The sequence below is a fragment of the Prunus dulcis genome, chromosome 2, assembly GCF_902201215.1.
Source record: "Prunus dulcis chromosome 2, ALMONDv2, whole genome shotgun sequence".
In the NCBI taxonomy this organism is placed as follows: Eukaryota; Viridiplantae; Streptophyta; class Magnoliopsida; order Rosales; family Rosaceae; genus Prunus; species Prunus dulcis.
In genome coordinates this window covers 22,988,021-23,015,836 of record NC_047651.1, presented here as the reverse complement: position 1 = coordinate 23,015,836, position 27,816 = coordinate 22,988,021, and the positions used below count along the sequence as shown (strand labels likewise).

At 37.2% G+C, this 27,816-nt stretch overlaps 4 protein-coding genes across 11 annotated transcripts; 2 read left to right on the top strand and 2 right to left on the bottom strand.

Annotated features, from left to right (window-relative positions):
• The first annotated feature begins 2,258 nt into the window (after window positions 1-2,258).
• Window positions 2,259-7,470, top strand: LOC117619639 (dentin sialophosphoprotein). Of its 3 annotated transcripts, XM_034349640.1 has the most exons (4): window positions 2,259-2,632; window positions 2,819-3,056; window positions 3,502-6,372; window positions 6,537-6,681. In XM_034349640.1, exons 2-4 carry the CDS (start codon window positions 2,936-2,938, stop codon window positions 6,560-6,562), a joined length of 3,018 nt encoding a protein of 1,005 aa, XP_034205531.1. In that variant the 5' UTR covers window positions 2,259-2,632; window positions 2,819-2,935; the 3' UTR covers window positions 6,563-6,681. The 3 variants fall into 3 exon arrangements, with proteins under 3 accessions (XP_034205531.1, XP_034205530.1, XP_034205529.1); XM_034349639.1 differs by having other exon boundaries at window positions 2,259-2,424; window positions 3,502-7,470; XM_034349638.1 differs by having other exon boundaries at window positions 3,502-7,470.
• A 321-nt stretch (window positions 7,471-7,791) lies between these two features.
• Window positions 7,792-12,683, bottom strand: LOC117618584 (uncharacterized aarF domain-containing protein kinase At5g05200, chloroplastic). 2 transcript variants are annotated; one of them, XM_034348222.1, is made up of 11 exons: window positions 12,209-12,680; window positions 11,869-12,096; window positions 11,118-11,260; window positions 10,767-10,880; window positions 10,331-10,519; window positions 10,089-10,244; window positions 9,697-9,962; window positions 9,496-9,593; window positions 8,966-9,144; window positions 8,482-8,598; window positions 7,792-8,237 (listed from the first exon to the last, which is right to left on the bottom strand). In XM_034348222.1, exons 2-11 carry the CDS (start codon window positions 12,092-12,094, stop codon window positions 8,058-8,060), a joined length of 1,668 nt encoding a protein of 555 aa, XP_034204113.1. In that variant the 5' UTR covers window positions 12,095-12,096; window positions 12,209-12,680; the 3' UTR covers window positions 7,792-8,057. The 2 variants fall into 2 exon arrangements, with proteins under 2 accessions (XP_034204113.1, XP_034204114.1); XM_034348223.1 differs by lacking the exon at window positions 8,482-8,598 and having other exon boundaries at window positions 12,209-12,683.
• A 1,222-nt stretch (window positions 12,684-13,905) lies between these two features.
• On the bottom strand, window positions 13,906-15,818 carry LOC117618585 (probable RNA-binding protein EIF1AD). The gene is made up of 4 exons (XM_034348224.1): window positions 15,525-15,818; window positions 15,028-15,103; window positions 14,797-14,923; window positions 13,906-14,335 (listed from the first exon to the last, which is right to left on the bottom strand). The coding sequence occupies exons 1-4, from the start codon at window positions 15,636-15,638 to the stop codon at window positions 14,143-14,145; spliced, it is 510 nt and encodes a 169-aa protein (XP_034204115.1). The 5' UTR covers window positions 15,639-15,818; the 3' UTR covers window positions 13,906-14,142.
• A 322-nt stretch (window positions 15,819-16,140) lies between these two features.
• LOC117618528 (E3 ubiquitin-protein ligase SHPRH) lies at window positions 16,141-27,654 on the top strand. 5 transcript variants are annotated; one of them, XM_034348110.1, is made up of 20 exons: window positions 16,141-16,240; window positions 16,758-17,569; window positions 17,711-17,917; window positions 18,020-18,081; window positions 18,627-19,098; window positions 19,824-20,024; window positions 20,484-20,739; window positions 21,095-21,335; window positions 21,452-21,621; window positions 21,693-22,235; window positions 22,504-22,670; window positions 23,525-23,741; window positions 23,832-24,023; window positions 24,557-24,673; window positions 24,922-25,164; window positions 25,239-25,443; window positions 25,860-26,077; window positions 26,563-26,714; window positions 26,816-27,080; window positions 27,172-27,654. In XM_034348110.1, exons 2-20 carry the CDS (start codon window positions 16,788-16,790, stop codon window positions 27,454-27,456), a joined length of 4,995 nt encoding a protein of 1,664 aa, XP_034204001.1. In that variant the 5' UTR covers window positions 16,141-16,240; window positions 16,758-16,787; the 3' UTR covers window positions 27,457-27,654. The 5 variants fall into 5 exon arrangements, with proteins under 5 accessions (XP_034204001.1, XP_034203999.1, XP_034204000.1 ...); XM_034348108.1 differs by having other exon boundaries at window positions 16,758-17,611; XM_034348109.1 differs by lacking the exon at window positions 16,141-16,240 and adding an exon at window positions 16,276-16,461 and having other exon boundaries at window positions 16,758-17,611.
• Window positions 27,655-27,816: the final 162 nt, after the last annotated feature.

Sequence of the window (27,816 nt, the reverse complement as noted above, 5' to 3'; positions counted from 1 at the left end):
GGAAAAATGTTGACCAATCGATTTGAAATTGAAAACGATTAATGATCAAGTCAGAAATGCTCACCTGAGCACCTCTTTTTGAGGACCTGTGATCGACAACTTACTACAGCTATTAGATTCATCCTATCTCTAATCTTCTTTTTGAATCTTCTCTTTTTTCATCATGACATGTGTTACTTTCTTTACTCATACAATCTAGTTTTTGTTTTTCAAATATACCATAATTTAATATATTGACTTTTATGTTTCCTTCGATTTATTCAAATTTTTTTACAACTTTGTTACCTCCTTGTTAAAAAATTAAATAAGAAAACCCTATAGCAACTCTTGATATCTTCAAGAGAAAATTTCCCAAGACAGTCGAGTTGTGTTGCTATGTTATTGGTAATATCATCTCCCAAGATAGTTTAAGTATGTTTTCTGAGGCTCACTTTGTCTCTCTTGCATGATGTGTTTGTGTTTCTTATGTTTGAAGTTTTGTTCCATCTTTTTCATAAGTTTCCCGAATTGGAATTATTGTTATTATTCATTTACGCTTTCTTTTTTCTTCCGGCAATTAGATTTGACTTGGTCATGCCTACCTATGTGATGCTTATAATTATTATATAAATTGATTGCATGTAAAACTCAGTGGTGGGCATTTGAGGGTTTCTTGTATCACACAACACAACCCAAAGAAAAAAATGTTTATATTAATACACATCTGTATTTGTAAGCAAGATTACTTAATTAGTGAGCTCCTAAGCTAAATGTAAAAGCAAGTCCCATATGTTTAGCTTATTATTATTATTTTTGAATACAAAAGATATTGGAGGGAGGAATTGAACCTAAGATTTCGGTGTATATATAAATACTCGAACCTAATACCACCGTGCAAACAAAGCAATTAATCACTTGAATTGTAAGCTTTTTAAATTTATTTTGCTTGTTTGTTTGCTATTACTAGTCGATATTAAAAAGGAAAAAAAACATGACGATAGTTGAATGATAATGTCTAGCGTGAGCTTCTATAAAATAATTGGAAAGGAAAAAAAAAGAGGGAGGTAAAAGTTAGAGATCTCATAAGCCAATGCCAATGCCAATGGTAGGGCATAGAATAGAATCGTCTTTGGAATTTTGAATGCAATTTCTGTAAAGACCATAATTTGTGAATTACCAAGACGGACGACAAGACATACACAAAGCAGAAACTTGGGAAGAGAGAGAAAAAAGAGAAAAGGGCAAAACTAGGAAGATACCATGTTTGACCAGAGCTGAAATGTCAGTAATGTCCCTGACCAGAGCGTTGTGAATGGGAATGGGATGCCCAGGCTCCAAGCGGGAGCGGCTGATGTCGTTTTCTCGGCGGCAGCACGAGGGAGGGAAAATTAGCCTTATTATTCTTTTAAATTATTTTGTTTTACTCGTAAAGTCAAAAATTGGACCCACCCAAAAAACATACCTACTCTGAGTAGCATATAAAAATGTGTACCACCTTGCACACTGAATGCCACGTATCAGTGACAGCTAAGTAGTGGCCCACACTCCCATACAATTCCAAGGTTGACTTTGAGGTTTTTTTGTTGGGTTTCTATACTAGCATATGGGACTTTTTTAATTGTGAAATTTACCTTTGATTTCCCAGAAAAAGACCCAGAATAATAGGAGGAGAGAGAGAGAGGAGGCTCCACTTGAGAAATACTTCCATAATTTCGTTTTATTGTACCCTTCTTTCTTTCTTTCATTTTTTAATATGTTAAATGATGAGAGATGTAGAAAGGAGGCTCCCACTCGAAAAATATTTCCATATTCTCGTTTCATTTTTTAATATATGACATGCGGAGACATGGAGACATATATACATAAAAGGAGGCTTCCACTTGAAAAATACTTTCATATTCTGATTTTATTACCCTTTTCTTTTTACCGTTGTCATCCTTTAATTGGTTACTTAAGGAGAGAGATAGAAATAAGAGGGTAATAAAGGGGATAAGAGTGGTTGACTTGACTTTGGCATATTGGAAAATGGATCAAAGACCAAAGATAACGGTCGTGGTGGAGATAGGGAAGGATAGTGGTTGGTCTTTTCTGGCCAAACAAAATGCGAATACACTAAACAGGGAAAGGCGAGAGCTTTTTGTTGCCTTCATTAATTGATTTGAATTTTGAAGAGTTAGTAATAAGATGACACGTCGACAATGACTCTTTAAATAAGGTCGGCGGCGATATCACATAACTCCCTCTCTCTCTCCTCTCTCTGGTCTTCAGCTTCCCGTGTTTCTCACGGTCAACAGTGGTTTGACCAGGAAGCTTCTTCACTACGAAAAAGAAAAAGACCAATTCTCAATCCTCTTCATTCCTATGTTTGAAAAAAAAGACTAAAGCTTTAGCTACAAGAGCAGACATGGGAGCTGCCCATTTTCAGACTTTGACGCTTTGAGCTTGGTAAACACCAAAGACAAGATTTTGTTTTTTTTCCAATATTTTCTCTTTTCCACATTTTGCCTAACACCTCCCTTTGCCTTCTTCACCCAAAAACAACCCAAACTCTTCTTTTTTTAAATAAAACAAATTCATTTCCTCTTCTGTCTATCTCTCTTTTTTGGATCTCTCTCTGTGTTTACTTCTTATTATATTCACTACAGTTCAAAAGGTACTGCTTCCTTAATTTGCTCGAATTGTGATTCAGAATTTCATGTTTGTCTTTTTAATTTCTTAGCTTGTGGCTTGTTAGAGGTACCCTTTACTTTCATGGATCTAAAAAACCCTTTCTTTTTAGAGATTTAGCATTTGTTCTGATGCATGCCATGTTCATCTTTTGTTTATGTTTACATTGCAGATGTTGTTTGAGCCTCATGGTTTCTCAACAAGGACAAATTAATCGTCATGCTTGAATCTGTTTGTTAAGTTTGGGACTTTTGTGCTGGAAGCCCAAGTTTTTGTTTCTTGTTTTTGGATGGCGCCTGAATTGACCACTAAAGTTCGATTGGTTAGATGTCCTAAATGCCGGCAGCTTCTTCCAGAGTTGCCAGAATTTCAGGTCTACAAATGTGGTGGATGTGGTACCACTCTCCAAGGTAAGCAAATCATCATCTCATTAATCTAGCTATCTTCTTAATTTGTTGTTTAATTCATTTCAGCATACAAATTCTCTAGCATGTTGATAAAGATCTTTCTGTGGCCAAAAATTAAAGAAGATTTCGTAAATATTTGTCATTACTTTCTCAAATTATAACAGATTAAAAGACTTAATTTGTGTTCTTGGATTGCTTAAAATGTTTAACTTAAGACATTGAATTAGCATGTTACCCCAATTGCATCGACCCTTTATTAGTTACTAGGTACTATAGATTCAACATTCTGAGTATTTTTTTTCTTTCTTTTATAAACCAACATTCTTCTGAGTAATTGAGCTCCCTCTTTTTCATCTGCCTTTTTATAGATAATAACTTTCACATCTTGCTACTAAGTTTTTGAATTCATTATTGGTATTATTTTTCTAAATTCTCCTCCTGAATGCAGCAAAAAGTCAAATAAATGGAATGAGAAGCATGAGCTGTAGCTCGAATGAGCCTATGGCAACTCAGAGGATTGGACTGGATCACGTTTCTGGAGATAGAGAATCCAACAGTTCAAGTCGCAGTGCAACTCTTTCTGACTCGGGAGAATGCTCTTCAGACCACAACAATGAGAGGGATCAGAGTAAGTCTTTAGAGCGCAACGAATCTAGCAGCGATAGTGATAAGCCTACTTTTCCCAACTCGGGAGAATGCGTTTCTGACCGAAACAATGAGAAGAATGAAGATAAGTATTCTGAGGATAAGGAATCTAGCAGCTCAAGTCGTAATGTAACTCTTCCAGACTCAGAAGAATGTTCTTCAGAGGAAAACAATGAGAGTGATCAGAGAAAATCTTCAGAAGGCGACGAATCTAGCAGCGAAAGTGATAAGCCTACTTTTCCTAACTCGGGAGAATTCGTTTCTGACCGGAACAATGAGAAGAATGAAGATAAGTATTCTGAGGATAAGGAATCTAGCAGCTCAAGTCATAATGTAACTCTTCCAGACTCAGAAGAATGTTCTTCAGAGCAAAACAATGAGAGTGATAAGAGAAAATCTTCAGAAGGTGACGAATCTAGCAGCGAAAGTTCTCCCAAGGCTACTTTTCCTGACTTGGGAGAATGCTTTCCGGACCAAAACAAGGAGAAGAGTACAGATACATCTTCCGAAGGCAAAGAATCTAGCAGCTCAAGTCATAATGCAAGTCTTTCGGACTCAGGAGAATGCTCTTCAGATCAAAGCAATGAGAGGGATCAGAGTATATCTTCAGAAAGCAATAAATCTAGCAGCTCGAGTCCTAAGGCTAATTTTCCCGACTCAGGAGAATGCTTTTTGGACCAAAACAATGAGAAGAGTGAAGATAAGTCTTCCGAAAACAAAGAACCTAGCAGCTCAAGTCATAATGCGTGTCTTTCGGACTCAGGAGAATGCTCTTCAGACCAAAACAATGAGAGGAATCAGAGCAAATCTTCAGAAGGCAATGAATCTAGCAGCTCAAGTCCTAAGGCTAATTTTCCTGAATCGGGAGAATCTTTTTCAGACCAAAAAAATGAGAGAGATCAGAGGAAGTCTTCAGAAGGCAATGTATTTGGCAGATTAAGTCCTAAGGCTACTTTCCCTGACTCGGGAGAATGCTTCTCGGAGCAAAACAATGAGAAGAGTGAAGATAAGTCTTCGGAAGACAAAGAATTTGGCAGCTCAAGTCATAATGCTGTTCTTCCAGACACAGGAGAATGGACTTCAAATCCAACCAATGGGAGGTATCCTGATACATCTTCTGAAAACTGTGATCATAAGCAGCTTGGAGATGCAAACTTACCAAACGAAGAACACAACAATCAGAGTGATCTAAATGATTCTCGTGATTTTGATAGTGAGCAACATCAACTTGAAGTTTCCAATGAAATCTGTTCATCAACTGAGCATGCTCATAATGAAGTTAAGGAGTCATTACCAATAACACGAGCAGGTTCAGCAGTATCAATGAATGATGAGAGTTTAGCTTTATCAGAAAAAAATGCGGAAATAGGCATCAACAAAGAGATTGATTCTGCTGTCAGGAGCTCAAGTACTGTCAATCCAGAGGCTACAAGGGGAAGTAGTTCAATAATTACTGCGCATATGCCTGCAAGGGAAAGCGTATCATCAGATTCCCTTAGATCTTCTCCTAATGAACAACTGGAGGAACCTCAGAGTCATGTTCCGAATGGCTTTGATCATGTAAGGTCTCCTGATACATTTGAAAATACAGAGTTCAACCCCAGCTCTGAGTTTAGTGGTGCACCTAGAGATATGTCAAAGTCCCCAGCACATAGAAGCCATCATGCTTATGATGGCAGTGTTTCTTCTTATGATGGCAGGGATGACCAATTCTTCAACCGAAATATACGTTCAAACTTTTTCCGTTCTGAAGAAAGACCCAGAAGGGATAAATTCCTGGCGAAAAACATGATGAATAGAGATTCAGGATTTCAACCTCAAGCAAGGGATTCCTGGTCAAGTTTTTCGGATAAGAATAATCATGCCATGAAAAACAGAAAGTGGGATGATGATGAATTAATGCAGCCTAGAAGACAAGGCCATCCAAGTCGAGAGTGGAACAGATTACAGACTGATGAATATATGTCTAGGGTGCCTTTCCCTAGAAGACTTTCCCAAGGTGGATATGCAAAAGGAGGCCCTACAACTCAATTTCATGATGAGTACCAACCCAACTCAGGCTATCTATCATCTGACAAGTCCGTGGGAGCTGAACAGGACAAGATGACACTGTTGAGAATGGTCTATGAACTGCAGGATCAAGTTAACAATTTGAATGGAAAGGCAAGTGGAAGGGTTACCGGAGGAGCCACTTGGAAGGAAAATCGTATTCCGCGTATTCCGCGGCACTGCAGTTATGAGGCATCTCAGGAGGAACTCTTTCATGACCAAAACTATCAAAGGTATCTAAGAAGACACAGAGCAGGAAGCCACTATCCGCCCCAGCACCGCAAATTTATGCATGTACCTTACTCCAGTGAGGCAACAACTAGCAGACACCAAGTTGATCCCTCCTGTTTGCATCGTGGTCCCCAAGACTGGCAGTGCTCAGCACCATTGCCTCTTCCCGTTCGCTGCAACAGCAATGGGTTATGCAGGGTCCACCCTGACCACAGTTGCTGGACATCCTATGATAAGTCTAGTGCCTCAAGTCCCGAACGGTATGTGGAACCTGACTTGCCCCTTTGGGGCCATGAAACAAGGTCTGATGATCTGAGGCACACAAGGCATGATGTGAATAAGTTTTTTAGGGAGAAACATCATTTGGCTAAGCGACATTTCCGCCCCATAGCAGGTGGAGCCCCTATCATAACTTGTTATAACTGCCTAAAACCGCTGCAGATACCTGCAGATTTTCTCCTTTTCAAAAGGAGATGCCATAAACTTAGATGTGGTGCTTGTTCAGAGGTGCTTAAGTTTTCCCTCCTAAAGAGATCTCATATTGTCCCATATGAACAGAATGCTATAGCCCCTCCACCCAGTGAGGTTGGGGACTACAATTCCGCTGCTAATGGGAGTAACTTGGATTCAGCACCCCAACCATTTGATTCTCAAGGTACGGATCCTGTGTCATGTTCTGATGATTATGGTTATGGGCTCTCTTTCAGGGCAAGTTCCTCTACTGATGGTGATCCTGGAACTTTGGCACCCTCTAACTCTCTCCGAGGTAATTCAGATGACAGAAACATGTCACATACTTCATTGGATCCAAGGCGAGAGACAAAGGAGCTTGGTTTGAAACAGTCTCAGAACAAAGATAAGTATCCAATGGAAACATTTGTGTCAGCAAGACCGTCCTTATCCTCAGAAATTGAGGAGGTGCCACCAAAGTCAACTTCACCACTTCATCGACTCATGGGTTACTCCTCGCCAAGCCAAGTAATGAGAGGCTGTCGATCATCTCTCACAGGGACAAGCTCATACTCAAAGCAGAGATAACCCTGAACACAAGGAATTAACAGATATTTCTCAGAATATGCACCTGTCAAGCAGTGAATGATAATGTTGAAACTCCTGAGGGATTTGCTCAAATGCAAGACCTTACTTCGTTGCCTTACTAGACCCGAAGCATCGAGAAGTAGGAGAAAGTGAATAGAGCCCCAGTCAAAACATAGATTTCTGGGAAATTATTCAATGACAGACATTAGCTTGTTTTGCCATATCTACATGTTAGGGACTTATAATTTTTTTTCAAAAGGACTTTTCCTTTCTTTCCAGTTTTTCTGTCTGTTCTGTCCTAGGACTTATATGATTTCCCCAGTGAGTATATGTTAGATGTAGAAATCAAGTTTTCTATTGTTTTTTATGTATAGAAGTTTACCAGAGGTTCCTATTTGATTTGATTGTGTATGTATAGCTCATTCTGTGCAATGATAATTCAAACTTTTTTCTACATTTGTTTTTTTGTTTGCTTTTAGTAGCACTTCAAAGAGGAGAGAAGAACTGATATACTAAAGTATACCATGTCTGAAAGTTACAGTTTCTATTTTTTGGTTATAAAAACTTACAGTTCAATTGTCAGTTCTAAACCAACATGTTCTTCCCTTGTATCACGTTGTGTTTGTGGGTATTGATGACCAACCTTGTTCCTATTTCCAATCCATTTTCCATCCTAGAATTTTTTTATTAAATGAAATTCCAGAGGACGCATAAAAATTGGATGAGGTTATCAGCCCAGCAGAGCATGCTAAACAAGTAATTGGATCCTCCCAACTGAGCAATATGTAAGAAATTTGATAGAAAGGTAAATTAATAACAAGAAGTCTATATTGGTAAACACCAGTCACTACTTGGTGAAGAAAAACATTGTAAGATATGATGATGACCAATCCCATACCTAAAACTGTATATGCTTTGCCTTCCTAAAGTATAGAGTACATCTTTTTCCTGCTCTCAATATTGTTCTTATGTAATTCTCAATACCGGAGTACTTTTATTTATATTCCTAAACTACAGGAAGCTGCATCTGCACTTCTAGGTTCACCTGAAATTGTCCCTGTAGTTGCTTCTTCGATTTGAAGCAATAGAAATCCTTTGGTCCTGGAGCATATTCAAGTTCGGGGCCAACAAACGGGTGTACCGATCAAAATACAAAAGCTGCTTCAGGAGTAGTGCAAACTCTCGAGGAAATTTCAGTCCATATGATTCACTAACCCGAATCTGAAATAAGAACATGCAAGCAACATAACATGAGCAGACAAAACTAGGACACCAACTAGATTCAAAAAATTTCCCTCTTTAAGTGTTGTATTAAACGTTACTGTGTCACTAACCATATACATCCTGTTTTCTTACCTAGAGATAAATATGATAATTTCAAGAACATTAATTTGTTGCAGATAATATATTGTTTATTGCATAATTTGTTGCAGGCATGTACGCCTAAAGGCAGTCAACAGCTTACCACATCAAGAAAAAGTGCATTCATTTGTCTCTCATCAACAACCAGATTAGCAGAGACAGCAGTTGCATTTGTAGCCGGCTCCCTGGCTGTTGCTATGACTACTTCTGTATCCAAATCCTGTATTGAAGGGATTGTTAGATGCAATGGGACTGTTTTTGCTTCTTCTTCTTTTTTTCTTTTTTTTTTCTTTGAGGGACTATGTTATTGTCATCACTAAGCTGGTTTCACATTCAATATTAGCTAGTGACTACGCCACTTCAGATCTATATCCTAAATCCAGCAATCTTCTAGCTATGGCACACCTCTTTCAGTTGGCATTCTTTCTAGCAAACATATTTAAGGGCAAAAAAGGGTACCAGGCTGTACCCTTCTGCTAAACATGATCCTTAGCTCCCCTAACTAGTCCCAGGACAAGGACAATGATTAACAATATTATTTTGGAAAGCAAAACACAATTAGGGCAAAACCTAAATTTAATGCTTGCCTTTATTGATGAGAACATCTTTTCCAAGTCCCTTGCAAAGGCCTTAGAATCAACATTTGTGTCTGTAGCACCCATTTCAACCAACGCAGATGCCATTGATTCATATTCTTCAGTTGCGATTGATCCCAGAAAGACTTCCATGGCAGCCCATGTTTTTGGGGATATACGACCAACAATACCTGTAAAGTTAAGTCAAATGCAAGAATGATTTCACATAACTGCAAGGCAAAAAATTAACAACCATAAAAATATATCAATAACATTTTGAAGAGTTTGACAAATAGACAGAATTCTATAACTTTCCAAGAGAAGGTACTGCAACTAGGGACTATTAGGGAACAAACATTAGGCAAGTCAACTTGATATAGACATCTAGTCCTTTTCTTCTGCCAAGAATATAAACATTAAGTGCTATGTGCCGAAATTTCATGTACGATGTAAAAACAACTGAACCATTGAAAGAAAAAAAGCTGATGACAAAAGCATCTACAAATGAATGGGTACACTTGGTCCATAAAGATTACACATACCAAAATCAAGAAACCCAATACGGCCATCACGCAACAACCACAAATTTCCTGCATGTACATCTGCATGGAAGCTTTCACAGCCAAGCAAACTGCCAAACCTGCAGAAATATTTAATACCAAGAGACAAGATCAAAACATTGACGCATGATTAAACACAAAATTTCAAGCACATGAATTGTGGATAGAATATTTAAGTCTTACCACACATTAAGGGCAGTTATGAGACTGGTCTCTGGACTAGAAACAAATGAACTTATAGTGTCTAGGTCAGTAAGAGGAACTCCATATAGCCTCTCCATTGTTAAAACTCGTTTGGTGCTGCATTGATGATACACTTTTGGAGCTGTAGCCTGCCTTGTGAGTCCCATGGCTTCTAAATATCTTCTGAAGGACTCAATGTTTGCAGCCTCCTTGTAGAAATCAACTTCTTCAAGCATGGATTCCCGTATGTCTTTCACAATACCAACCTACTGAAAGGATGAACAGATTACGATGGAAACTTCTTATGAAATTAATTAGCACAAATGTATTTGTCATCCAAAATAAGAATTAAAGTCATTTTTTGCAAATGTCTAAATTTCTGTTCACAATACCAATGAAGCACGGCTTATATCAGGACTCAAGAACTCCAAAATGCGGGCAACAATGTAAACAAAATTCAGATCTGCAACCAACATATCTTCTATTCCGGGTTTCAAGATCTTTATAACCACATCTTCTTGGGAGCCTCTTAGCCTTGCACCATGAACCTAGTCATACAATATCACAATTCTTATTACTAAGCTTAAAAAATGGATTGAGGAAAATGTGACAATAGAAAGGAAGAGAAAAAAACTTGTGCTATTGAGGCCGAAGCAAGTGGAGTTGGATCAACATATTCAAAAACGCTTTCTATTGGTTTCCCCAATTCCTGACGCATGATTGCTTGAATCTCCACGAAGGGTACTGCAGGGGTTCTGTCAAAGCAGTTCTGAAATTCCTCGACATATTCTGATGGGAACAATGTTGGTGCAGATGCAACGAACTACCATATGCAAGTAAGTTATCATTAGTGATTGTGCACGTCGCATGAAGAAAGAGAGTGAAGGAAAGAAACAAGACAAGATAATCGTTGAATAATTTACATTGGATATACGGAATAAACTTATGGAGTGGCCATAGTCATGATACTTTGCATAAAAAAAGGTTTACATAATACCCATTTGGAACCCAAGACTTGTTTATTGGTAATCATGGATGCTATTTGCATGCCATCAAAAAACAAGACTTACCTGACCCAACTTAATATAGGTTGCCCCCATGCGCTCAAACAATCTCCTCAAATAAAGGGGGGATAGCAATCCAAGCTGCATTTGGGTTGGTAATCCAGCAGATGAGTTTTCTGACTACAAACAGAAGGTAAGGTCACTTAGGAGCATAGTCTTCAGATAAAAGGGTCAGTCATGTCAACTCAAATGGATATTAAATTAACCAATGCCTAGCTATTAACAGAGTACTCAACAAAGCGAAGTTTTAATCCTAATTTATTGGAATTGGCTATATAATTTCATTTTGTCATTCAATAGGAAATAACTTAGACTGCATAAAGATAGCATCACAATAAAAATTGAAGTTCCTGTTACCTTTGAAATGTCAGCAAGCCACTCCCCACCTACCCCAATAAACGCTTGAATACCTTGGGCCATTCTAAGGGCGCCGCGTGGACCTGTACTTATTGATGTTTGGACAATGTCCTCGACCAGTTTAGGCAAGTCTTGGATACTATCTGATAACAACAAGAACTTCTAGCTTCAGCTCAAAGTATTAAATCAATAGAGTGATCAGGAAAACAACGAATTCAAACTTGAACAATGCAGAGTAGAATGTTCATGCCAAGGTCTAAACTGAATTCAGAAAAGAGCAATAGCAGGTCTGAGAAAAAACCCGTGAATCAAAATTTCCTTATTTTCCTGAGAATATTACTGTCTGCCAAGCAAAAGAGTTTTACTTCTGGTCCAATAGTTTCTATAACTAGGTTTCACATCCTTACTTTAACGGAAAAGGCAACCGCTAATGGCTCAATTAAAAGAAGTGAAAAAAGGAGCATCATTTCTCGAGGTACCCATTAAACGAAACACCAAGAAATTGTTATAGAAGTACGAAAGGGTTTCAAAGCTTGTTTCTTCATGATTTAACATATCAATATGAGCACAACATAACCATAGTAGAAGTTTGAAATCCTGTATAATCTACTATTCACGTTCATGTGGGTGTGTTCGGTAGTGAAAGACAAACAAAAAAAAAAAACAAATAAAGATAAAGATTGAGCTAAACCCAAGAACCCAAAATTTAAACACGAAATCCAAAAGTGAAATGGAGAGAGAAATAAAGTACCTTGGAAGCGAGAGGAGAAAAGATCCTGAGCTTGTGAGTAGCGGGCCAAGAGAGTGAAGCCCTTTGAGTTGGAGAGACAATTGAGCTGCTTCCATGGTCTTAACGAACCCCAACTACCAGTAATTGATGATGAAGATGATGAGCTCAGAATCATTTGACGGCGATGATGGTGATGTAATGATGGTAAGCGACCGCCTCTCACAGCTGAGACCATGGCCACAGCCATCTCTTCACTCGCAAAACGAAAGAAAAAAAAAATCAAAATCTTTGAAAATGAATTCAGGGCTGGGAATTTGGAAACTTGGTTGCTCTTCCTTCTTTAAATCAATTTTATTGTCACCTTCAACGACGGCGTTGCGACAATTGCTCTACTGTCAGTTTGTGAATGTCTGCTAATTGCTCTCACTCTCGAATCTCTCTCTCTGTATAATCTCCGAAAAAGAAAGAAAATATATACGTTTTGTAATTTTGTGCAACGTTACTCAAGTCGTAAGTGAAAGGGAAGATGCCACGTGGCTAGGCAGTTCACTACCGGCGCGATTCTTATGAAGACTTGTTTGTTGTCCTCTTTCCCTCCTCCCTGGGGAGAATCATTTGTGTAGAATCCCGGCCAATCGCGCTATACCATCATGATATTACCTGCTTGATAAGTTTTTCACTTGGATTGCCCCCTTTCATGTAAGTTTTTCTGCTGCTGAAAGATTTCTTTGCAAAACTTCAATTTCTATTTTTGGTCAAACCACCAACTTCAACTTTTAAACATCTTCTGCATAAAATGTCCGGCCAAAGAAGAGAATCGGCTCTGTGCAATCTTTGAATTCACGATATATAAATAAATAAACTGCACTTCTAGATTTTGAGGGCTCTTATACAGGACTGTCTTGGCGTGGCTTGGCTTGGTCTAATTTGAATACCACTTATCCTACGTTTGGTGTATGCTTGAATTAGAGCTATAATTTTTTTATTTTTTCAAAAATATCTATATATATGTATATATGTATTTTATAATATATATAATATATATGTATATATACATATATATATTATATGTTATAATATACATATATATATATATACATATATACATGTATATAATATATGTGTATATAGGTGTATCTATATATTATGATATATACATGGGTATAATACATATACATATATATATATATTATAATAGATAATATATATGGGTATGGTATAATAATAATATACATGTATATATGTATATTATAATATATATATACATATAGTATGAATATATAATGTATATGTGTATATACGTGTGTATATGTATATTATAATACATACATGGGTATAATATATATACACATATATGTATATATACTTATATATATATATATGTATTATAATATATAATATTATATATATATATATATTACATATATACATATATGCTATTATTATAATATTAATATGTATGTGTATATGGGTATATTATAATAATAATATACGTGTATATATCTATATGTATTTATATATGTATATATGTGTTTATATATATACGTGTATATATGTACATTAATATATAATATAATATATATTACATATATACATGTATGCTATTATAATAATATTAATATGTATGTGTATCTGAGTATATTATAATAATAATATACGTGTATATATCTATATGTATTTATATATATTATATATGTATATATGTGTTTATATATATATGTATATACATGTATATGTGTATATACATGTATATATGTACATTATTGTATATGTGTATGTAATAATAATAATAATAGTAATAATAGTAATATATGTACATTATAATAATATAATATATGCATATTATATATTGGTGAACATAGGACTAGTTAATCCTCCTTTTCAAGGACTTAGTAGTCCCCTCATAAGGAGGTGTTTTTGGTGGGCCCGGTATTAGCAATCCCATCTAAGACTAGAATTAAATGTAACAAACATGGTACTAAATTTAGTCCATGCCAATCCAAGTCAAGCCTGTGTACCAAACGACCCCTGAATGAAAAATCTTTCCATGTAGAAGGCTCTGCATAAACGTTTAAACATTACAAATAAATGGATTGGTTAATGTTCCTGCGCAAATAATAGCGTGTTTGTATTTCAGTACATGATTACATATAGGGTCAATCCAACAAAAATTCTGTCCAAAAATTCCGGACACTAGTTTGACATTGTTATCCTCACTTCATTTCATCTTCTTCAGCATACATCTTCTGCAGAACTATCCAAGAACCAGTTGCTGAACCTAAGTCTGATTCTGAATTATGAATCTGTATCTGAATCAGAATTTGATTCTGTGTCCGATTTCCAATCAACTGGTTTCATCCTGTTCGTGTTGGCTTCTAGTGGAGGAAGTCCATCATCATCACTTGACTCATTCTCTTCTTGTTGGGAGGTGTCTCCCTGCAGACTTGCATTGCATCCATCTGAAACTGTGGATTTGAAGATTTCTGGCCTGCATAAAAAGACCAGCAAAAAACAAAAGACAAACATGGAGAATCAAAAGAAGATGAGGTGGAGGAGATGCATGCAAGTGCCCGTCTCTTAACAAACACTGCACATTAGAGAAAATGTGCCACAAGGCTGCAGGATTTTACACTACACTTCCATGAGCTACCTTTTTCCATCCTTAAGTAGGATTAAGTGCTAGGCATGGATACTACGGTGGTGGCTTGTTGGATGGCTATTACAAAAAACAATTTTGACAGTTTCAACTTTATTAAGTTGTAACAGAATGCTGCAACAGTAGAACTTCACACATATGAAGGAAGCCAGAGTGAAAATTGAGGGAGTTTTCAAAGTCTGGTAATCAAAACACAAAGGAACATCACATGCTTATGCAAGCGGTGTTTCAGAGAGCGGCGGCATATAGTGAGATAGTGGCACATCATTTTAAGATGGGAAGAGAATACACACCACTCTGGTGATTTCTTAAGCACACGAACTTGCTCGTAAAATAGAACCTGCGAAACAATGCATCCCACCTTGCTGCCAGATTCAAGAACCTTCTCCTTTCCACTTGCATCAACAACAACAAAACTCCCTGCATACAAAATGAACGCAAAAACAATGTCTTTTCTTGTGGGTACATTTACTAGAATTTCTTGAAATTGGTTGAGTTTACAGGGAACAGAGTCAACAACAGACCTCGTTTTATCCACATGCTCCTTTGAAATTTAGCTGGAAACAGTGCCAAAGATTTTTCTCCTTGTCCATCCATGATCTTCAATAAGTAGAGCAGAATCAAAGGTAAGCAATAAGCACATTGTGCAGTACAAATTAAAATAATTTTCTTTACTACCACAACTTCAATCTAAGAATTATCCCAACCCAACCACATGCCCTTATGATTTTGAATGAAGTCCTAGGGCATAGGTGAACGAGCCAACCCAACCCAACAAGCTTATAGCCACCCACTAGTGCTTTTTCATAAACACTGGTAGTTTACTACAAAGCAGAACCTGGATTTCAAACAAATATAGCTTGGAGGGTTAAATACTGGAACTTTACTACAACCAAGTCATTTATTGAAGAAAGATATTGAATTTGAACAGGGTTTTAGAAGGGTTTTTCTCTATGGGAAATAAAATAAAATAATAAAATAAATAGGTTTAGCTGATAGAGTTGAGTGAACAGAAGAGCACCTCAATGAGATTGGAACCACGGAGAGAAAGCACTTGCATTATAGAGTGACCATCTTTGATGGTCAAGCTCTCTTCCTCCACTGCCCTCTTCAGATTCTTCCTTCCCCCTTTCATCGAGATTGAAATTGTTTTTGGGAATGTTTCTCAAACGCCGTTGTTCCAATCAAAAACCTATATTTGGCGAGTTAAAGCCTCCCAGGCTGAAGAAAATAAGAAGAAAATTTGGATTGGAAGAGAGGAAAGGAGGCTTGGGGGGATTGCCGCCGCTGAGGTGGCTGTGGTGGAGAGGTTGCAGAGAAGAAGATGAACAACAAGGAAACCTGCTTTTAATACATTTTTAATAAAACAATTAAGTGAAGGGACAGGTGTCAGAAGGATAAGGAGGGGACAGGGAGGACACATTTAAAATGGGCACAGGAGAATTTAACTCATATTTACCGCGCTAGAATAACTGAATTTGACAACTGGCTGTAACTCAAGGTAAAATAACGGGCCAATAAAAATGCTAGAAACTGAAGAAATTTACCGAAGATGTCGTTGACCTGAGACTGTGACGTTAGCCAAGCTCTTGTCACAACAAGCACAAGAAAAGTCTAAAACAAATTTGCGCCTTGGCGACTCGCAACTCGCGCGTGAGTTCAGACCCGGGAGGGGAGAGACCGTGCCTGGCCCGGCTCTTGATTTTTAGCAGCTTACACAAGCAGCGCAATTTTAAGGTTCAAATCCTTGAAATCTCTTTATTTGTTTCGAGTATTTTCCATGTTTAATTTGAATTCGTACGTTGTTGCCTTTTGTTTTTCTATTTTTACTTAATTGTATCCTTATTATATCATAGTCCCTCACATTGCTTTGCTCCAGTCCAGTGCACATCTTCTGATTATCAAGTTTTAAATTTCATTCTCTTGTATGACAATTCTGTGACTTTCCCAGTTACCATGTAAGTGCTTCTTATTATTCCCACGAAAGAGCCCTTCTTTTTTGTTTGTGAAGTTATGTTTCTTCTTTCTTTTCAGTTTCTTTCTGGGAAACCATTTGAGCCAAAATTATGATTACAAGTGAATGCTAAGGAAAGCAAATATCTTGTTAGTTTTTTATTTTTTGGTGTTTAGAGTTAAAAATTATAATTGTGAATGTAAATCTGTGCGTGCTTCTATTACCATCTTAAACCTGAAGCTACTCATTAATTTGCATTTTTGGAGTACATGACTATAGTGGGTGCTTTTGAATTCACAGCGTGTCAATTAGATTTTTTTGCTTAAAGTGATGGGTAGAAGGAAGCAAAGCCGGCCGAACCGATCCGGTGGGGTAATATTAAAGAGTCACAGTAATGCTGATCAGGCAGAAGTTGCTGAAGATAAGCTTTCAATCGAGGAATCACGAAAGAATGAGCTGGATAAAGTTGAGAAACCATATTTTGTGGAAGTTGTTCGGTCTTGTTGGGTTTCGGATGAGCACCTTGATATTGCTGAAGTTGTTTTAACAGATTTGAATTGGGGAGAAGAGTTTTCTGGTGATGGATTTGGGGAGGATTTTAATCAGGATAGTTACTCCTTAAGGTTTCGAGTGTGCAACATGAATGAGCATTTCAGTCGTATAAAGTGTGGTGGTCATTGGCCTGTGTTATCCTCTGCTGATATATCTTTGGAATTCATTAAAAAATGTCCAACGGAGAATATGGAAAGGTTATCTGTGATTTTATCAGGGAGTTTTGATGGACCGGATGAAGGTATCTCTGGGCTTGTTCACTTGGCAAGTTTGAAGTTTATGGCACTGAGGCCAGCTCGGTGGGTTGGGTTTGTGGATGATATGTCAACCATCAGGGTTAGGGTGGAGATACTTAAGAGTGCATTTGATGCTTGTGAGTCGCTGCTGGACACTAATACTAGGCAACTCTGGAAAAAGAGTATGTTGAATGTCATGGCTTGGCTTCATCCAGAAGTAATGACTTCTGAGGCTAGGTACGGAGTCAGTAAATCAACAGAAATGGAAGCTGATTTGCATACTCAGACTGGAGAGGCTAATTCAGGACCTGGTAAACATGCAAGGTTTGATGTTGCTGGGTTCTATGAAGCCATTAAACCATCAAAGTGTGTATCACCACTCTTCAATGTCATAGTCTATTTCTAACTTTAAAGTTTTATGTCTATTTATCTTTGAGTTTAATCTCCATTGCATCTTGTGTACAGAGCAGATGCAATGCTTCAAGATGACATGCCGGATTTGCTTCCTGAATTGAAACCATATCAGCGCCGTGCAGCTTACTGGATGGTATGGAGAGAGAAAGGAGATGCAGAAAGTCTGGCCGAAGAAGAGAAAAGTCAGTTCATATCACCTTTATGTTTGCCCTTGGAATTTCTTGATATAAGTTCAAAACTTTTCTATAACCCATTCAGGTACTGACTTTCTCAGCAAGTTCTTTCATTCTGGCATACTCTCTCTCTCTCTCTCTCTCTTCCTTATCTAAAGCTTACTGCAAATTTGAAAATGTATTTCAGTGGAAGTGTTTCTTTGCATCCACAGAATTCGTCACCTTACGTCTTTGGTGGTATTCTTGCAGGTAATCCCACTGCTCTACGTTCTCTTGCATGCATCCATATGTTTTCTTGGAGACAGTCTGAAATTTGTTAGATTTTTCAGATATTGAATTTCAGTGTGGTCTGACACCTGATCTTTATGTACCATTAGCTTTATTACTGTTAAATATTAAAATTAATTCTAATAACATGATGATATGTGGTACTTACTGGTAGCATATAAATGTTAGAGTAATGCCTTATCAAACAGTCAGAATCTGTCACTTTTACAGTCCAATCAATTTATCAAGGGAGCCGGTTTCATGCAAGTGCCTAGGTTTCTGAAGTAGTATAATCATATAGCCCTGCCTGAACAAAAACCTAGGCATGAAACATATACCACAAATTAACGGAAGTTTTCCATCTACCAGTTCCTAATGGGTGTGGTTCATGGAGGGAATGATAGTAATGGAAGAAATATGCTTACTAATGTTTTATCTTTTTTCAGCATTATATTTCTCATTCTGAAGGAAAGACTGGTCTTGCACTAATTGCTTTGTCTGAAATTTGTCTTTTATGACTATCACAGATGAGATGGGCATGGGGAAAACTGTTGAGCTTCTTGCTTGCATATTTGCTCATCGGAAGTCGGCAGATGAAGACAACATGTTTGCTGATTCTGAATCTCAAGCTACCGAGGATCTGAAAGTCAATCTTAAAAGATTAAAAAGGGAGCGAGTTGAATGTATATGTGGAGCTGTGAGTGAAAATAGGTCATACAAAGGACTATGGGTACAGTGTGACATATGTGATGCATGGCAACATGCAGACTGTGTGGGTTATTCAGAGGCCTCTAATGGAAAAGAATGTGGAAGGAGTTCAGTGTTTAATAAGTACATAAGAAAGAAGAACACAACTACAATAGTTGTGAGAGATGGGAAATATATTTGCCAGCTATGCTCAGAGCTGATAAATGCTACTAACTCTCCAATTGCTACTGGTGCCACTCTTATAATTTGTCCGGCTCCTATATTGCCCCAGTGGCATGCTGAAATTATGCGGTATATTTTATTTTTTAACTATCTTGCATTTGGAAATCTCAGTACTCTTAATGATTGGATTAAAGTCTACTTTTATGTAAAGTTGGTTTCACTAAACTGTAATTTATCCCAAAAGAATAAGGCTGTTAAACTGTATAAAAACTTGGTAAGTTATCCTTCAATTTCTTTGGATTCATTAAGATATAACAATGATTGCATTCATTAAGGGATGTACTGGCATGTGGGCTAACCTAAGCATGTGGTAAGATATCTTTGGACTCCAGTAGCTTTAGCAAGATAATTATCATCTTTGTACCAGATTTAAGTAGAAAATATTAGCAAATTATTAGCCTTATCTAGGGATTCATTGTCATCTGCCAAAGATCACGACGTTTACTATTTAATTTTGTCTTCTTGAACTTTTAGTACTTTATTGGCTGCTACAGTCACATATAGTTAGTTTTAACTGCTTGTAAGACACTTACATGCAGTCAGTATTCATGTGTATGCATGTAGGTGGTACCTATTGGCATTCATCTGTGCTTAGTTTTCATGTTCTGTATATGGATGAATTGCTCATAGTTCTATTGAGTGAAGGTTTCAAAACTACTTAGACAATTCATTTTTGGTAAATCAATTCAATTTTGATTGTATTTATTGCTTAAGATCGTCTTGAGATGTTGTTTCTGAATTATTTATCTCCAGATGATGGATGTGATACCTACTGACTTCTCTAATTGTACCAGTCATACTCGTTCAGGTTCCTTAAAAACTTGTATCTATGAAGGTGTGAGGGGGACTTCTTTTTCAAACACATCTGTAATTAATATTAGCGAACTCATCAGTGCTGACATTGTATTAACAACATATGATGTGCTTAAAGAGGACCTGTCACATGACTCTGATAGGCATGAAGGTGATCGACGCCTCATGAGATTCCAAAAGAGGTTCCTTCAAAACTTGTGACGTTCTTTTTTTTCTTTTTTCTTTGCTGAAAATTGCCTACACAATTTGAACTGATTCTTCATTGAATTGGATAATATTTTGCCTGTTTACCTATAAGGGTGTTGCATAACATAGATCTTGCCCCTTATGTTAGGATGAGTTGTTTGGAATGCTTTATAATCAGTTTAGAAATAATTTCTTGAGTTTTCAGACACATCTTCTATTAATTGCTGCACCCTCATCATGATTTCTTTAAGCAAATGTACATGAATGCCATCATGGTATTGTAAAAGAGCTATGTTCAAGCTGTTAAGAATTTGCTTTGTTTTCTTGGTTTCTTTCTCCTTTTTATTAGGTTTTACATCCTTCAATTCTTTGCCTTAGAACATCGTTGGGTTGATTTAGATGCGAATTCTCTTGGACCTGAATTTTCAAGATGATGACCAGCCATTTTGTTTTAGATACCCTGTTGTTCCAACTATTCTGACCAGAATATTCTGGTGGAGAATTTGTTTGGATGAGGCTCAAATGGTGGAGAGTAATGCTGGTGCTGCCACAGAAATGGCTATGCGGTTGTACGCTAAGCACCGTTGGTGCATTACAGGGACTCCTATACAACGCAAGCTTGATGACTTATATGGACTTCTACGATTTCTTAAAGCATGCCCTTTCAATGCTTCTAGGTGGTGGGTTGAAGTTATACGAGATCCATATGAGGTATGAATTCGGTGCATCCTTTCCTTTGATGTTTCAACTCCAAATTCTTTCTAAACCTGGAGGCCGCTTTCCCATGGCAAAAGTTTAAAGATGCCAGATAACTGGAACCATTAAGATAAAATCTATACCTTAAGTGTATTTTAGCAAAGTTGACACTTCGATCCAAAAAAAAAAATGCTCCCATTTATCACAAGTACATCCTTATATTACCTTTTCCACATTTAGGGTTAGTGTTTTCTCGTGATTTTTCCAAAGATATCCTTCTAGCTCTCTCCCATTAATTTTTGTGAGTCCTCATTGAGTTCGAAGTTTGTGTATCAGACAACTTTATTAATTATTCTTCTTACCTTTTCAGAGGAGAGATGCAGGGGCTATGGAATTTACACATAAATTCTTCAAGAAAATCATGTGGCGATCTTCAAAAGCGCATGTAGCAGATGAGTTGCAGCTTCCTCCTCAGGAGGAGTGCCTTTCTTGGCTCACTTTATCCCCAACAGAAGAGCACTTTTACCAAAGGCAACATGAAACTTGTGTGACTTATGCCCGAGAAGTCATTGAAAGTTTGAAAGATGATATTCTGAAAAGAAAAGTCAGAGGTTGTTAATGGTTGTTTTACAACTTCATTTAAGAGTCATTCTATAAGCGTAATAAAAATTCAGAAGTGGGGACGCAATTTTTAGGTCTGACAATTTTTCATGCTTGCTGTTCCCAGGCTGTTCAGCATCTAATGATTCATCAGATCCTTTCCTCACGCATGCAGAGGCGGGAAAGCTGCTGAACACACTCTTGAAGCTTCGCCAGGCCTGCTGCCACCCTCAAGTAGGGAGCTCTGGGCTTCGCTCTCTACAACAGTACCCCATGACTATGGAGGAAATATTAATGGTGCGAATCTGTTACATTTTTACAACTTTTTGTGAGCTGTTCTTTTTGTTTTAAGGGATCTTGTTCTGTAGGTTCTTGTAGGTAAAACAAAGATGGAAGGAGAAGAAGCGCTCAGGGGATTAGTTGTTGCTCTCAATGGGCTTGCTGGGATAGCTGTAATTGAGCAAAATTTCACTCAAGCTCTATCACTGTACAAGGAAGCATTGGCTTTAGCTGAAGAGCACTCTGAGGATTTCCGCCTGGACCCGTTGTTGAATATTCACATTTATCATAATCTTGCTGAAATACTTCCATTGGCAACAAACTGTTGCCCCTCAAAGGAACAGTTTCCGGGCAGCTCTACGGAAATGGCCTCCAAGATACATGGCATTGAAAAGTGTGATCAACATGTAGTGAAGAGGCGAAAACTGAGTGGGAAAGACAACTTTGCCATTGGTGCTGGTAACTTACTTGAAAGCACATCTGAATTATCAGATAATGAACAAAAGTACTTGTCTGCGTTCAGTGATGTATCTTTGAGAACAGCCTGTGACAATATTAAACAGAAGTACTTGTCTGCGTTCAGCTCAAAGCTATCCACAGCTCAACAAGAGTTTAAGAAGTCTTACACACAGGTATATTTCCTCCCTGCTTTTGTGTAGCTATTTAGGATCCTCTATATATAAATTCTAGAAAAGAACACACACTGTATCTTACAATCTAGGACATGCTATGCTAAATAATCAATGTTAGTCTTGGTTTCCCGTCTTTCTTTTTGACGGGTTTGAGCAGATTTAAGCAGGCTAAATAATTTTATGAATCCTTTTCCCTGTATATTTTATTTGTCTATCATTGCTATATTTTCTTTGTATGTTTTAACATTTAGATAAACTCTTTTTGAAGGTTTGTAATGCAATTAGCGAAAGAAAAGATCTAAGTGCAGTTTGGTGGTTGGAAGCCCTTCTTCATTCTGAAAAGAGCAAAGGCTTCTCTAGTGAGTTGACCAGAAAGATTGAAGAGGCCCTCATAGGAACTCTAAACAATTCGAAGTCATCGAGGATTGCGTCCCGGTCAGTAATCATATGTGTTCCCCATATCACTTCTACTGCATGGCATAAATTTTACCTTTTGCATTTTTCATTTCTTTAGTAGCACCTTGTAGTTGCTGATTTAGATATATTTTGCATCTCAAGAAAACTACGAACAACTACTCATGTTGCCTTATTCTAAATTAGTTCTGATGAACTCCTGCATATACTTTGAGGGAAAGACTATAAAGTCACATGGACATAACAATCTGACATTTGTTATAAGTTCATATAGATAATCACATATTATGGTAGTTTAGTCGTTATATGACTCAAATATCCACTGAAATGTCATATCCCATGATGATAGTGTTGGATTGTATATCTATGTAGTGCAGAGTCACCTTGTTAGCATCATTTCTTAAGTGATCCAGGTCTGACCATCGACTGAACGATAACAAAACAGAATATATTACAATGATTGGTTTCATAGAAACACTGTGCGACCACCATCTAATATATTAGTGTAAAGTGAGAATCACATAATTTTTCTGAATGTATTGAAGAAAATTTATGTTTTCCTGATCCAAATGTGGGTTGCCAAATTTTTTATTAAAACCATAACTTACTGGAGGCAGAAGTTCTGTATTAGAATGCTTATGGTTTGAATATGACGTTGGAATTTTGATTGCAATGTTTAAGGCTGTCAATGGCTAGCCAATTTTTGACGCTACAGTGATGCATCATGTATGCATCCTTTTTACACTAATACATAACTATATTCGGAACTAGCTAAACATTAGAATTCCATTGAACTCTTTCTTCCCTCTAGTAAACATAATCTATGTTGTCTATGTTGTGTGGATGCTGGTTAACTTTTTGTCCCTTTCATATAGTTTCCAAAGTATAAGTGGTCTGAAGTATCATATACAGACTGGTTTGGACCAATTAGAAGCATCTAGGAAGCTGTTACTTGATCGACTCTTAGAAATTGATCAGACGATGGAGAAGCCAAAGGAGGAGGATATTCAAAGCGTGAGATACTGTCGAAATTGCAAGGCTTATGATGATGGTCCCCTGTGTGTTCTCTGTGAAGTAGATGAGTTGTTTCAGGTTTGTTACTTGTCTTTTCATGTCCTTGTTGATTTCTAGTATGATTTAAATATGTTGGATGGTCTTTACGATTTCTGATTTCTTTACCAGGGTTATGAAGCAAGGCTCTTTCGTAGTGAAAAAATATGCGGGGGGATGGCTACATCAGCTGAAGAGGCTGTGGATTTGCAGAAGAAGAACTCTGCACTTAATCGTTTTTATCAGAATCTGTCGCAGCCAAATAAAGATTTAACGTCACCCAGTTATAAAGAATCGAAGAAGAGAGATGTTGGAAAAGTTGTGGTCAGTTATTTTATCTCGCTCTACTACTTTTGTTCATTCTTAAAGGGTGCTAAAATGCATCTGTTTTTTGTTTATAGTTGAAATGATACTGGTTGGACTGAAATTTCTTCCTTTGGTTTTACTTCAGTCTCTATTTTGACTGGCTCTAAAAGTATTATTTGTGGGCTTTACTCATAATACAGTGCAACTCTTAAATTCCCTTGTCATCTAAAAACTTTTGAAGGCATATTTGTTCCTACCTCTGCTTCTGCTTGTGATCTATAAAATAATGCCCTAATTTAATTTTTCACATAATGAAGATGCCTAGTTAACTTGAATTTGTCATATCCAATACATGTAAGATTAACTTAAGCTATGGACATTATTTTTTAATCACTATCCAGGACCACTGACAATTGTGTTTTATACTATTTGCTCCAAAGCGCAAAAAACCTTCAGTATCTATGTTTTGGTTTGATGGATATACTTTGGGAATATGCTTGTTTTTTCTTAAGCATCAGATGATATGTATATACTTTGTTTTGGTTTGATAGGTTTCAAAATCTCCATCTGAATTAGAGGTCGTTCTTGGAGTTATAAAAAGCCATTGCAAGGCCCAAATAGGGAGGGAAGGTATATCCGAAGCCACCAAGCACCTACAGATTCTTGAGGTATGTCCTGATTTATAGTATTCTTTCAGCTCACAACTATTTTAACTGCCAGTTCACAACTATTTGACTGCAAGTCTGTAACTAAGCACTCCCGTAGTTGATAGAAGGAAGAGAACCTACTCATACTAGATTATATTTTCTTCTTCGGAATGCTAATTATCCCTTTAGATCTTTTTAAGAGCCTTCAGCTAATAGTATTGCAAGCAAGCTTTGATAAAACTGATCCTTTTTTTTATTACCTGGCTAAGGGCATGCGCAAGGAGTATGGCCATGCAAGATCGTTGGCAATAGCCCAAGCCCAAATTCTACAAGCTTATGATGAAATAAATATGGCAACCTCAAGATTGCGCCTGGCAGAAAATGAGAATGATAAATCTCTTGATGCTTTAAGTGAACATGAATTACCTTCAGCTAACGTCCTATACACTAGCGACAAGTTCACATCCTTGCAGTTGTTGTCTTGCATAAAAGGGAAACTTCGCTATTTAAAGGTACAAACACAAATCCATTTTTAACCATTCATGAGTTACCTCTGTAGGTACTTACTCTATTTTATTGTTCCTAGGGTCTGGTACAAGCTAAACAAAAGACGCCATTGGAAAGTCCAAATCATTCCTCAGTAGCTGAGGAGGCAGCCACCATGTCAACTTCTACAGAACAGAAAAATGAATGCATACTTACTGGTGATAAAGAAGCATGCCCGGTTTGTCAAGAAACATTAACCATTCGAAAGATGGTTTTTCCATGTGGGCATGTTACATGCTGTAAATGTGAGTGTTCACCATACCCTCTCCAGAATATGATTTTTGTTTCTACTTTGATCAATCATCTCCACAATATGATCATGCCACAATAAATAGGACAATATACCTGAATCACTTCAAAAAGACTCTTCACATGCAACTATGAAGTATGGCCTAAAAGGGCCAGGAATGCAAGTCTGTATATCTGAAAATGTCACACCAGTGTCTGGTTGAACAAAAATGTCATTCAGTAGAGTGAATGTATTTTTTCCTGAACCCTTACGTGATTCATAAGTGCCAATCATCACGTATCTATGTCTACATCCTGCTAATTGCGTTTTGTCCTTTTATTATTATTTATTGCAGTGTCTCTTGACTATTAATGTTTTATGATCTCTAAAACAATTTTAAAAATCATCAAAATTCGCATCTTCTCCTGCTAGGTTTATTTGCAATTACGGAGTGGAGATTACTTAATGATAAGAAGGTTCAAGATAAGTGGGTAAAATGCCCAACGTGTCGACAACATACTGATGTTGAAAATATTGCTTATGCTGATGATGGACAAAGTGAATCTTCTCGTTCTTCTATGCTTCATGCAAACCAGAGTCATGAAAAGGATGAAGCATCTATTACAGTTAAAGGTTCATATGGTACCAAGGTACTCCTACTACAGCACTGCCTTGTATAGCATAAATAATTTTCATGGCATGAAATTTGAGGCAATTTTATTATTCATGTGCTTCGTCAATTCGTCACCGATGAAAACCGCCTGTGTAATTCTATAATGGATATTTCAGTTTCAACCTCTTTTCATTCAAGCACCGTGATTTACTGATTGTATTGCATGGGGATTCAAGTTTAAATCGCTAGAGGGGTTACCCGTTACCAGTTACCGCATCATGTGATCATGTGCAGCAGACTTTAAATTAAGACTTTAATAGTTCATCCTGCTCATTTGAATTTGGAATTTGATGCTATTAATGTGTCCTTAATTTTTCAGTCTAGCATAGTTGCCTGACCCGAAAAAATATATATATGTCTAGCATTTTCTTCCCTGGAGAAAATAAATTCCCTTGCCATTTTATTACTATAATTTGGGTCAGCAAGTTTGGATTAATGTTCATTTGTGGGGACATTGTGAAGATTGAAGCAGTCACGAGAAGAATCCTCTGGATAAAGACTACAGATCCAGAGGCTAAAGTCCTTGTTTTCTCAAGCTGGCATGATGTCCTTAATGTATTGGAGCATGCCTTCACTGCTAATGGCATTACCCATATTCGGATGAAAGGAGGAAGGTAAGAGGATCTGTCAAACAGCTTATTGGGGACTTGAATCATGAATGAACTTGGACTTTCTTGTCTTCATTTTTCTTGATAATCTGGCTCTGTAAGTGCAGGAAATCACAAGTTTCCATTAGCGAATTCAAAGGAGAAAAGAGAAGCACAAAAGGAAATCACAAGATACACGGCCAGGAACCAGAACAAAGACCTGTTCAAGTATTACTGCTCTTAATTCAACATGGAGCTAACGGCCTCAATCTTCTAGAGGCGAAGCATGTTATTCTTGTTGAGCCACTTCTCAATCCAGCAGTTGAAGCACAAGCAATCAGCCGGGTACACCGAATCGGACAGAAAAACAGGACCATAGCTCATCGTTTCATAGTATGTGTCTCTCTTTCTGATTCTTTAATAAGTCAACTTTGCATGCAACAAAACACGTATGTAATCTCTCATGTTATTTTTGTGGTGTTAGGTTAAAGGCACAGTTGAAGAGAGTATATATAAACTCAATCAGAGCAAGAACACCACTGCCTTCATTAACGGGAACACAAAGAATCAAGATGAACCTTTTTTGACATTAAAAGACATTGAATCCTTATTTGCAACAGCGCCACCCGCTGTACCAGAAGCTGATGAAAAGCCAACTGAGGGTTCCGATGAAAAGGAAACTGAGAGTCTAAGGCATTTGCCTCCTTCTGTGGCTGCTGCTATAGCAGCTGAAAAGAGACAGAAGGAGCAGCATGCATGTTCTTCATGAGGGCTCTCACCAATTTATTCCATTCATCAAAAGCAGGAAGAGAAAAAAGGCATTTTGTTTGGCGTTCTAACCATCTTTCTGTTTAAAATTTTATATTCAAAACTATTATGTTCATGTATATATGGGATTTTTTCATTAATGTTGCTGTAAATTTGTTAGATGTGTGATGTTAATATTACTGTAAATTTGTTAGATGTCTCTCTCTCTCTCTCTCTCTCTCTCTCTCTCTCTCTCTCTCTCTCTATATATATATATATATATATATATATATATATAAAGCACCCCTGTTTCGTGGGTTTCAGGTTATTCAGCTAAAGTAGAATCCTTTTCGGTCACAAATTGATTTGTCAACTCAAGACC